This window comes from Loxodonta africana, chromosome 8 (assembly GCF_030014295.1).
Source record: "Loxodonta africana isolate mLoxAfr1 chromosome 8, mLoxAfr1.hap2, whole genome shotgun sequence".
Classification (NCBI taxonomy): domain Eukaryota; kingdom Metazoa; phylum Chordata; class Mammalia; order Proboscidea; family Elephantidae; genus Loxodonta; species Loxodonta africana.
In genome coordinates, this window is record NC_087349.1 from 118,713,858 (window position 1) to 118,726,069 (window position 12,212).

The 12,212-nt window shown below is 44.6% G+C and overlaps 1 protein-coding gene across 1 annotated transcript in view; it reads right to left on the bottom strand.

Moving 5' to 3' along the window:
* The window catches only part of ADCY1 (adenylate cyclase 1), a 252,600-nt gene that overhangs the window by 48,459 nt on the left and 191,929 nt on the right, over positions 1-12,212 (bottom strand). The window contains exons 13-14 of the mRNA XM_023544192.2: positions 11,862-12,118; positions 11,399-11,525 (exon numbers count right to left, since the gene is read on the bottom strand). Of these exons, the coding sequence (XP_023399960.2) occupies positions 11,399-11,525; positions 11,862-12,118 (384 nt within the window). The remainder of the gene's footprint in view (positions 1-11,398; positions 11,526-11,861; positions 12,119-12,212) is intronic.

The following is a 12,212-nucleotide window of genomic DNA, read 5'->3' on the forward strand; positions in this document are numbered from 1 at the left end:
AGTAGAACTGCCCCCATAGAGTTTCCAAGGAACACCTGGTGGATTCAAACTGCTGACCTTTGGTTAGCAGCCACAGCACTTAATCACTACACCACCAGGGTTTCCAGTGGCACCAAAGGTAGGTAAAAAACACACAGCCTGACCAAGGTAAATGACATCACTAAGAATTACACAGGACAAAAGGGCATTTTTCATTAAAAGATATAACATATATAATTTTGCAACAACACCGACAGCAACCAAAAAAATATGTGTGTGGTTACATATGTATGTATATATGCATATATGACTTACATGCATGTATGTGCATGTATGTGTGCATATATATATACAGATCTATCTACATGTGTATATATATCGACTCGATGGCAGTAGGTTTTTAGTGGGTTTTTTTTATCTAAATGTATACATGGAGGCTTGGTTGAGCAGTGGTTAAGAGCTCAGCTGCTAACCAAATGACTGGCAGGTCAAATCCACCAGCCACTCCTTAGAAACCCTACAGGGTAGTTCTACTCTGTCCTATAGGGTCACTATGAGTCGGAATAGACTCGATGGCAATGGGTTATATATATGTGTAGAGATACATGTGACTATATGCACATATATTCATATATATAATAAAGTACATAGGGAGTAGAGTTATGAATACTTTTTAGACATAACCAAATGCTTTACAAGATTAGTTTCTAGGTTTGAAGGCTCATATCATAGTCTCATGGGGCAACTCGGTCAACTAGCATAATATAGTTCATAAAGTTTATGTTTTACAACCTAGTTTGCTAAGTAGTGTCTGGGGTCTTAAAAGCTTGCAAGTGGCCATTTTAGACATAACTATTGGTCTCTACTCATGAGGAGCAAAAGAGAAAGGAAGAAACCAGACTCAGGAAAAAAACCAGTCTACAGAGCTAACAGTCTACATGAACCATGGCTTCATCTACCCTGAGACCAGAAAAACCAGATGGTGTTTGGCTACCACCAATGGCTATTCTGATCAGGAGCACAATAGATAGATCCTGATAGGATGGGAGAAAAACATGGAACAGAACTCAAAATTCTTAAAAAGTCCAGACTTAATGGACTGGTTGAAACTGGAAGACTCTCTGAGACTACTGCCCTGAGATACTCTTTAAACTTTTAACTGAAACTATCCCTTGAGTTCACCGCTTAGCTAAATAACAGATTGGCTCACAAAATAAATATTACCTGTGAGTACTATGTTACTTTAAAAAATCATCTACAAGAGACCAAATGGTCAACAATTACTCTAAAGCAAAGATGACGTGGCAAGGGGACAGGAAAACTAGATTACTGGAAATGGAACATCTAGAACAGAATTAATGAGAATGCTGACACATTATGGAAAATGTAACCAATACCACTGAATGACTTGTGTAGTAACTGATAAACGGGAACCTAATTTGCTGCGTAAACTTTCACTGAAAACACAATATTATTTAAAAAAAGAATGACACAGAGAAAGAAGCATAACAACAACAAAATGAACAGAACATTAGTGAGGTGTAGAACAACTTCAAGAGGCCTAATACATGTGTAAATGGGATCCCTGAAGAAGGAGAGAGAGAATGGGTAGAAAAAAATTAGAGGAAATAACGGTTCGGTATTTTTCAAATTATATGAAAACTATAAACCTGCAGAAGCTCAATCACCTTCATGTACAAGAAGCACAAATAAAACTATATCAAGGCACATTATAATCAAATCACTTAAAACCAGTGATAGAATATCTTAAGAGTAACTAAATAAAAGAGGCACATTACATATAGAGAAACAAAGATGTTAAAATGATAGCAGACTTCTCATTGGAAACAATGCCATGCAGAAGATGGCAGACAACATCTCTAAAGTACTGAAAGAAAAAAAAAAAAAATTAGAGCTGAGGAAAAATGTAGAACAAAATTCTAACTTACAAAAAAAGGCCAGACTTACTGGCCTGAGACTGGAGAAACCTCGAGAGTGTGGCCCCTAGACACCCTTTTAGCTCAGTACTGAAGTCACTCCTGAGGTTCACCGTTCAGCCAAAGATTAGACAGGCCCATGAAACCAGACTAAAGGGGCACAAAAGCCCAAGGGCAAGGACTAGAAGGCAGGAGGGAACAGGAAACCTGGTAATAGGGAACCCAAGGCCAAGAAGAGAGAGTGTTGACATGTCATGGGGTTGTTAACCAGTGTCATAAAACAATGTGTGTGCTGTTTAAAGAGAAGCTAGTTTGTTCTGTAAACGTTCACCTAAAGTACAATAAAAATAAAACTTAAAAAAATAAAATCATCAACCTAGAATTCTATACCCACCACAAATATCTTTCAAACATATGTCTTTCAGACACAAAAAAGTTCAAAGATTTCATCACCAACAGACCTGCAAGAAATGTTAAAGCAAGTCCTTCAGGCAGAAGGAAGATGATCATATGGAAATTTAGATCTACACAAAAGACTGAAAAGCACCAGAAATCATAAATATGTAGGTTAATACCTTTTTATTAATAAGTACCTTTAAAAGATAATTACTTTTGGTAGAAATAATAATAATATACCTTGGGGTCTATAATATCTGTAGAAATAAAATATATGACAACAATTATAAAAACCTGAAGTGAGAGAAATGGAAGAAAACTGTTGTAAGGTTCTTATACTATGTGTGAGATAGCGTTAATATCACTTGAAGGAAGACTATGATAAATACTCACTAAAATAACACAAGAAAGAGTTATAAGTTAATAAACAAAAAAAGGCAGATTAAATGGAATAATTCAAATAATTAATTAATCAAAATCTAGGCAGAAAAAGAAAACAAAGAACAGATGAGCCAAGTAGAAAACATCAATACGGTAGATTAAAACCCAACCATCTCAATAATCAAAGTAATTTGAATAGTTTGAACAGTTCAATTAAAAGGCAAAGATTTAAAAGACGATATAAAAGCAAGACTCAACTATACGTTGCTTACAAGAAACTCGCTTTAAGTAAAAAGTCATAAGTAGGTTAAAAGTAAAATGATGGAAATAGACATAAGAAGAAAGCTGTATTGCCTACATTAATATCAGACAAAGTAGACCTGAGTCAAATATATTACCTTGGAAAAACAGTCTTTCCATAAAGATAAAGGGTGATAAAGGGGTCAATTCACCAAGAGTACATAATCCTAAATATGACTCTACCTATTAACAGATGCTCAAAATACACAAAATATGGAACCACAGGAACTCTCAAACGTTGCTGAAGGGATTGAAAAATGGTACAGCCACTTTGGAAGACAGTCTGACAGTTGCTTATAAAACTAAATGTGGGCTTACCATATGATCACTCCCTCAGGTATTTACCCAAATGAGATGAAAATGTATTATCACATAAAAACCTGCACACGTATGTTTATAGCAACTTTATTCATAACTACCAAAAACAGCAAGCAACCAAGATGTTCTTTAATAAGTCAAGGATAAAAAGACAGTGGTACATTTATACACAGAATATTATTCAGCGATAAAAGGAAATGAGCTATTAAGCCACAAAAAGACATGGAGGAACCTTAAGTGCCTATTTCTAAGTGACAGAGCCAGTCTAAAAAAGCTACATATTGTATGATTCCAACTATATAAATACATTCTGGGAAAGGTAAAACTATAGAAACAGTGAAAAAAGATCATTGGTTGCCAGGGGTAGGGGAAAGGGTATTTTCGGAACAGTGAAACTATTCTGTATGACATTGTAATGGTGGACACATGAAGTCATGCATTTGTCAAAACCTACAGAACCACAAAAAATCTTTTAACCCTAATGTTATCAGTTGGAATCAACTTGATGGCCACTAGCATAATGTAAACTATGGACTTGAGTTAATAATAATGTATCAACATTTGTTCATCAATACTAACAAATGTGCCAGAAGAATGTAAGATGTTATTACAAGAGACGTTATAAGACAAACAGCGTGCAGAGGAGAGAGGGGTAAATGGGAACTCTGAACTTACTGCACAATTTTTCTGTAAACCTAAAACTGCTCTAAAAAATACAGTGTACTTAAAAAACACATGAAACAAAAATTGATAGAACTGCGAGAAGGCCTATCTGCTATTAGAGTTGGCGATTTCAGTACCCTTCTCTCAAAATTTGATATAATAACTAGACAGAAAACTAGTAAGTTTATAGAAGACTTGAAGAACACTATCAAGCAACTTGAGTTAATGTTGACATTTATAAAACATACCATCCAACAACAGAATACACAGTCTCTTCAAGGGCACACACAATGTAAGCCACTTAGCAAGTCTTGAGAAATTTAAAAAGATTCAAATCATACAAAGGGTGTTCTAGGGCCACACAGAATTTAACTTGAAGTTAATAACAGAAAGAGCTCTGGGAAATCCTCAGCTAAAGAACATACCTCTAAATAACACTTGGGCCAAAGGAGAAATCAAAAGGAAAATTAAAAAGTATTTTGATCAGAACAAAAATGAAACTATATGCAATATCAAATTTTGTGGAATTCAGCTAGAACAGTATTTTGAGTAAAATTTATAACACGAAACACCTATATAAGAAGAAAAGTCTTAAATCAATGACCTTTGCTTCCAACTTAACTAGAAAATTAAGAGTAAATTAAATAAAACTATTCAAAAAAAAATTTTTTTTTTCATTCATAAGAAAAGAAAAACAATAAAGATTGTAGTGGAAGTCAATGAAATAGAAAACAAAACAATAATAGAGAAAAATCAATGAAACCAAAAGCTGTCCTTGAGAAGATCACTAAAATGTATAAGGCTCTAGCCAGACTGAACAGAAAAAAAAAAAAAAAAGAGAGAAATTACACAAATTACTAACATCAGGAATGAGAGAGGTTATGTCACTACAAAGTATACAAACATTTAAGAGATAAGGAAATATTATAAACAATTTTGTCAATAAATTCAACAACTTTCAAAGAAAGATCTAAACTTCTAAAGCTCACTCAATAAGAAATAGAAAACCTGAATACCCACATTCTGATTATTAACAGATGTTTGCAGCTATTTCTTCTCATTTTGAGTCGTGCCACATCAGCAAATAAAGGTCCCGAAAGCTCCACTCCATCCATGTCATTAAGGTTGACTCTACTTTGAGGAAGCAGCTCTTCCCCAGTCATCTTTGGAGTGCCTTCCAACCTGAGGGTCTCATCTTTCAGCACTACATCAGGTAACGTCCCGCTGCTATTCAGAAGGTTTTCACTGGCCATTTTTTCCAGAAGTAAACCACCAGGTCCTTCTTCCTAGTCTGTCTTAGTCTGGAAGCTCTGCTGAAACCTGTCCACCAGGGGTGACCCTGCTGGTGTTTGAAATACTGGTGGTATAGCTTCCAGAATCTCAGCAACACGCAAGCCATCACAGTATGAAAACACAGACAAGTGGTGGATTCACCATATCAACAGACTTAAAACAACACAACAACTACACGATCTCTTAGTAGATGCAGAAACTCTCCCCCATCTGGCACTCCATCACCTTCCCTCAGATAATTCTTATGCATTCTTGAAGGCTCAGTCCAGGTATTATCTTCAGAGGGCAAATACAGTCTGGTCTCTAGGCTGGGTCAGGGTCCTGGGCTAAGTTTTATTGGTACTTACCTTAAAAAATCCAGTGCCCTCGAGTCAATTCCAACTCATAGCGACGCTATAGGATGGAGTAGAACTGCCCCATAGAGTTTCCAAGGAGCACCTGGTGGATTTGAACTGCCGACCCTTTGGTTAGCAGCCATAGCACTTAACCACTATGCCATTACCTTACTATGCTGAAATCAACTGTGATGCATATCATTTCTCTAACGCTCTGTGAGCTTGCAAGGACCAGGACTACACCCCCATCAGATGAGCACATCTAGCACCTGATACACCACAGCGGCTCAAGAGGTGCCTGCTGGAAGAAGCTAAGTCACACAGGTACAGAGTAACAGCCCACCAAAGGCTGTGAATTTCCTGGATGGTGAAGGTTCTTGTTTCTGGGAAGCAGGGGACTCAAGGGCCTAAAGTGCAGCATCAAGGCTTGGCTCCTTGGAGTTGCTATAGCATTGGCCTGTAGAATGTAGCTGTGATACATCTGAGATCACCTGTCCTCCAATAAAAGCTGTTTTTGAAGATGTGCTCACTCAAAGCCCCAGAGATAAAACTTAGGGCCAGAAACAGAGAACAAGGAGGGGGTGAACATGGAGACAGAATGTCAGAGTCAGCAGAGCACTTTTAGAGCACGTGTTAAGTGCAAACTTATTGTCGTGCATGTGGAAAACCAGAGGCTAGGGGATGATGACAGACTCAGGCCTCTGCCTCAGTTTCCAGTCCTGGAGACGATGTGTCTTCTGCACATGCTCGCCATCTTCTATAAGTACTAACAATGGCTGCTGTACAAATGGGAATCGCACGTGGGTTAAAACATTCGTGGATTGAGAAATAAGTCATTTTAGCAGCATCGATACTAAATAGCATAAACATCAAAATTACAATTGCTATCACGTTATCTACTGAGTTCAACGGCAAAATAACACTGGAACAAATGCATTCAAATAGTTAAAGATTATGAGTTTGAGGACATCATGCCAAGGAAAAGGCTCATCTATTTATGCAGTTCTATAGGACCTCTGTGAGTCAGAATCAACTCAAAGGCTTGGTGTAGGTGTGTGTAGACTAAAAAAAGACTACCAAGCCCCAATAAATAATTAACCCGTCAGTATTTGACCAGGCAATTTTGCAAGAGTTTGAGGCACTCTGTCTGCTTAACAGGGCTAAATGTCCAGAGGGCAAATAGGCAAAGTCTAGAAGCTTCCTTGTTTTGCTGGGTTTACAGGAAAGTGAGTTCACATTTGTTGTTATGTGTCCATGAGAAAATATGTCAGAGTGTTCCATTTAGGTGACCTCATGACTCACTCGCTGCACAGGGGACCAAAATTCTACCTGGGCAGCTCAGAGGCTGGGCATTGCTTCTTCCACTGCCATATCTTGTAAACTCCTTTACATTAGGTGCAAGAGTAGAGCTAGGTGGGGCTACTGGATGGGGAAGCCCATGCAAGGTCAAATACTGCATTTTAAAAAAGTCCTTGCCAACCAGAATGAAAGAAAATGCCTCACCTGGGAAGGGGCCTTGACTGGAGAAGCTATTAGGCCAAGACTCAACCCCCTGTAGAAGAGCAAGGAGCTGACAACGTGCCCTAGGAAATAATTTTGAAACCCTGATCTTGTACACGCTGCACCATGACTATCCTAGGACTTTCTAGCTCATCCTAAGTTTCTTCTTCTCAAGCTTTGAGAAGGCATTCTTTTTTTTTTTTTTTTTTTTTCTGAGTAGGTATCCTTAATTAAAAGACCTAATCCAGAGGGCCAGCTGATGATTGGGTCAACAGGTCTTCCCGACATGTACTATCTAAGGACCATTTTCAGGTTCTGGAGAGCCACTGGAGCCAGACAAAGACTGGGTTCAGTGGCACAGCCAACCCTAAAGAGGCTGTCGGCCAGTACCTGACATGGCTTTGGCAAACTGCAGAGCCCAGGTTTTCTTTCCAGGAACCAGTGCACGCTGGGTATCTTCCATTGGTGCCTACAGTCTGTCCACAGCTGCTAGTCCTAGAGTCTGACCTGGAGGACTCTATCCGCAGGCCCCTTACCCTCCTGCTTCCTTTGGGTTCGGCCAATGGGGAACACGGGCAGGAGAGGGGAATGTGGGAGGAGAATGCACTGGCTCCATCCCTGCCTGGTCACTGTGGACTGGCTGCGCCCGTGGCCAAAGGTCACACATCCCACCAGGTGCCCCTGTGCTCCTTAGGCCTACGGTAGGAACCTTCCCTTGGAACTCTGACTGCCCTGGGTCCAGCCTCTGGTTTCCCTACACCCTGACCACTTCTTTGCAAATAGTCCAATCACTGAATTCTCTTCGTCTCACTCCAGTAAAAAAAAAACCCAGTAGAGAGGGCCGTTTGTCCTCTGCCCACACCTAAGAGACACACGGTGCACCACCTGATGGTGTCAATCATGGCCAGGTTTCTCAAGGACTCCATACAAGGTGGCCCTCCTTGCACCCTGTGACCACGTGAGACACTTTCACCCTGCCTCCTGTGGCCACCACAGGGTTCTCAGCCTGCCCCCTTGGCTCCCTCTTACCCTCCCCTACTAAGGCACTAAGGATCAGGCATCTGATTCTGTCTCCAGGAGTTGACTCCAATCTCAGAGCTGTGCCCACAGAAGAGGGCAACCCTGGAGCAGATGCAGGTCTCCACTTCAGCACTGAATCCTCCCCTGAATTGCCCATCAGGCCTCCCTGCACCCTACACACCCTCCCCACCCGGAGCCCCTGCCAAGGCTTCCCCTCCCTCTGCCTTGCTCCTTCTCCCAAGTAGCCCATCCCTCCTCCCCTCCACCCCAGTGGAAACACCAGCTCTCCCCATGCCTCGACTGAGCCTTGTGGGACCACTCTTGGGATCCCAGGGGTCTCTCTTACATGGTGACTCTTAGTGGCTTCTTACCCCCACTGAAGCTGGTAAGCCCCTCACGGGAAGGACTGAGTGAGGCCGAACGTGTTTCCCATGGCATGCCCACACCCAAGGCCATTCCAAATCTGTATGGAACTTGGGAAGCCTGTGATCCCAGCCAACCTGCCCCTGACAAGGCCCTGACTGAGCCAGCCACTCAGTGTCTGTATACCCAGGAGAGGAGAAAGGTAGTGCAGTGATCTCAGCAGTCCCTGCCTGCTCTCACATGCCATATGCGGTGAGAGAACAACCCTGAACCACAGGCTCCTGAGGGCTGGGGAGGCCTACATGCCTACCTGGCTGTACAGGGCTGCCCCCGACAGCATGTAAGAGGCACTGCATTATATACAGGTTGAAGAGTAAATGAGATTGGTGAATCCATGGAGATAGAAAGTAGTAGATTGGTAAGTGCTTAGGGCTGGGAGTGAGGGATGGGGAGTAACTGATAATGACTACGGGTTTTGTCTTGGAGTGATGGAAATATTCCAAGATTGACTATGGTGATGGTTATTAAGCCCTGTGAAAATACTAAAACCCACTGAATTAAATACTTTGAATAGGTAAATTGTATGGGATGTGAATTATATCAAAATAAAACCGTTATAAAAAAAATAAATGAACCATATTTTTCACCTAGCATCTATCCATCCATCCATCCATCCACCCATGCATCCACCCATCAACCATCACCCATCCATCCATCCATTTTCTACCCACCTACCCATCTATCCATCTATCATCTACCCACCCACCCATCCACCCATCCATCCATCTATCCATCTACCCTCCACCTACCCCCACCCCTCATCCACCCATCCACCCATCTACCCTCCACCCACCCCCCACCCCTCATCCACCCATCCACCCATCCATCCATCCGCCCACTCACCCACCCACTCACCCATCCATCCATCCGCCCACTCACCCACCCACTCACCCATCCATCCATCCATCTTCTTTCATTCATTTACCTGAACTAATGAAATAATTACATTAATATTCTTTATGTTAAGTATGCAACCTGCCCTGATGTGCTTACAAAAATATGCTTCATCAGCTTCTGTCTTTTTAAGGTTAAGAAAACTAGAAGGAAAATGGCAGTTTTCTGAGTGATTAACTTCCCTCTCTGCTCACCAATCCCAGGACGGCAGCTTCCAGCTGCTCCTCGCACCCACCCTCATAGCCTCCCTGTCTTCCCTTTCTAGGAGACTCACCTAACTATGGCTATCTGCGGAGTGGCCTGATGGAATAAGTCAGGGACCATGAGGTACTAAAAATCGGCTCAGCCTCGCTGACACCCATGATGTACCAGGCCCACACTCAAGCACTTCATGAGTACAACTTCACTTATTCCTGGATTAGGTGATCACCCTCATTTTATGGGTGAAAGAGGAGGAGGGACTCTTTCTGGTATTGGAGAGACTCCACATGGTATTGCTGGGCTTTGGGGCAAGCACTACCTAACTCCAGGCCTAGATTCTCGCCCACTGCTAGTGACGTGCCCCAGGACCCCAGTGCCCGCTGCTCCTGCCACACGTCCTGCCCAGCCTGGAGGAATGCAGACACCACATGTGGCACTGCATCCGGCTCTCCCAGAGCCGGAGCACCAGCGTGGGCTGAGCACTGGGGCCTTGCCTCCTCCATCAGGGGTGGCCTGAGCCCGGTCTCACTGCCAGAAGAGACTGCAGGGCAACCATGGGGTGGTTTCCTGGCTCTCTGCAAGTGCACAGAACTCCTGTCACCACATTAAGCTCACAGGTGGACCCCATCACTGGCTTTTCCCAGGTGCTCTCTGTCTGGTGTCTGACACACTGACTTTCCATGTGCCCCAACTATAGGCTGGGTTCAGGGGTACCACTGGTATGAGGATGCTACCAGCTGACCTAAAACACTCGCAGACATCGAAAGGGCTGTGGTTGGAGCCTGGCTCAGCCACGTGACCCTGGGCAGGTACCCAGTGCCCTCACCTGTAACACATCTTCCAGGTAATGCTGCTGTGAGGACTATATGAAAAGAAAATATCTACAACAGTGACGAGCTACTTCTTACAATGTCAAAATAAGAAGAATCTCTTAGGAGAGTTAATGTCCATCAGTCTTCATTCTCTTCCCCCTCCCCATTTTTAGATGACAATTTGCCTAAGGCCAACAAGTTTGGAGGTGAAACAGATGGGATTTGAACCCAGAGCCTCCATATGCCACCCCAAGACCCTAAGGCAGGTGCACACTGCGGGTACAGAGATGCACTCCCAGACTCCACAACTGCCCAGGGCCTCATTTGCAAAGCGGGACTACAGGTAAGCCCTGCACATGGAAGCTGGGTAGAGAGCCTGTGTTCACAATCCCTGCCAGTCATCATCCTGCCTTATGCCCAACAGAGCTCCTCAAAGATTTACAGAGGCCATGACACCCCCCCGTCACCTAGGTGCTCAGGGTTCCAGATGGCTTACAGGTCCTGCCATCCAGGGTTTCTCCCAAAGCAGGACCCTCAGAACTGCCCAGGGTGTTTGCTAAAAACACAGATTCCTGGCCCCTCCTGCAGACCTACTGAACCTGAAGTGGGTGGTGCAAGATTCTGCATCCTTATACTTGCCTTGATGAACCTGATGGATCCCCTGCCACCATCATGCCCAAGCAGATGGGGAGCCCCCTGCTCTGCAGCACGACACACCACCTGGCATGCCAGGTCACCTCAGGCCACCAGACAGTTTTCATCTGGCCACTCTGCAGCCTTCCTGCCCTGTCTCCCCAGATGTTGTCCCAAACCCCACGGCCCCTGCCACAGGTCTACCCTGCCCTAGTGGTGCCGGGCCTTCCCCACTAGGTAAGGAGTCTCTGCTGCCCCCACATAGTGGCTGACTCAGCTCACAGCCCTGCCCTGATGCTCAGGGCAAACCCACCTGCATGGCCCAGAGGTAGTCCAGCCGCAGCTTGAGGTCCACCTGCCTGGAGTGCAGGCCCAGTGCGCAGGAGAAGAGCAGGATGGCCAAGATGGGCTCATAGCTGGGCAAGGAGACAGCACGGCCGCTGTGGGAGGAAGAGAAATCAGGCTTGGTTCAAGCTCGGCACCACAGGACTACTGCTCTCAGGGGCCCCCAGACCCCAGGGCGGGCTCCGCACCACAGGACAGCAGCTCTCAAGGGCCCCCAGACCACAACCTGGACCCACAAGGGGCACAGGATCATCCAGGGGGAGAGCCACCCCTCAGCGGAGGTGCAGGCCCAGAGGGAATGTGGAGCTGAAGGGGAGAAGTAGAGAAGCCACTAAACTTAAAAAAAAGCTCTCACAAGGGCTTGAGTTTTGTCATCAGAAGACATAAGACAGGCTTTGTGACCAGGCTGAGCGGCTCCTGGCCACACTCACCCAGCTGCTCCTGTGGGCCCGCTGAGCCCCAGCATGAGGACAGACAGCATGGTGAGCACTAGCAGGAGGAGCGTCTTGGGCCAGGAGGGGACGCGCAGGAAGGTGGCCAGTGTGAGGGTGCCCACGAGGCAGCAGAGCAGGGCATGGGGCACCGACGTACAGGGCGAAGTGGGCAGCGCAGTGCTGCGGCCTCTGGGCAAGAGGACCATCAGGGAGCTGTTGGGGCTCGAGCGCCAGGCCCAGGGCATGCAGCCCACCTGCAGGGAGGAGGAAGGGGGGGCACTGTGGGAGAGGCACAGCAACAGGGCTCACTAACACACTGAGGCCATCTCCTGCACTGTGCTCCCCTGG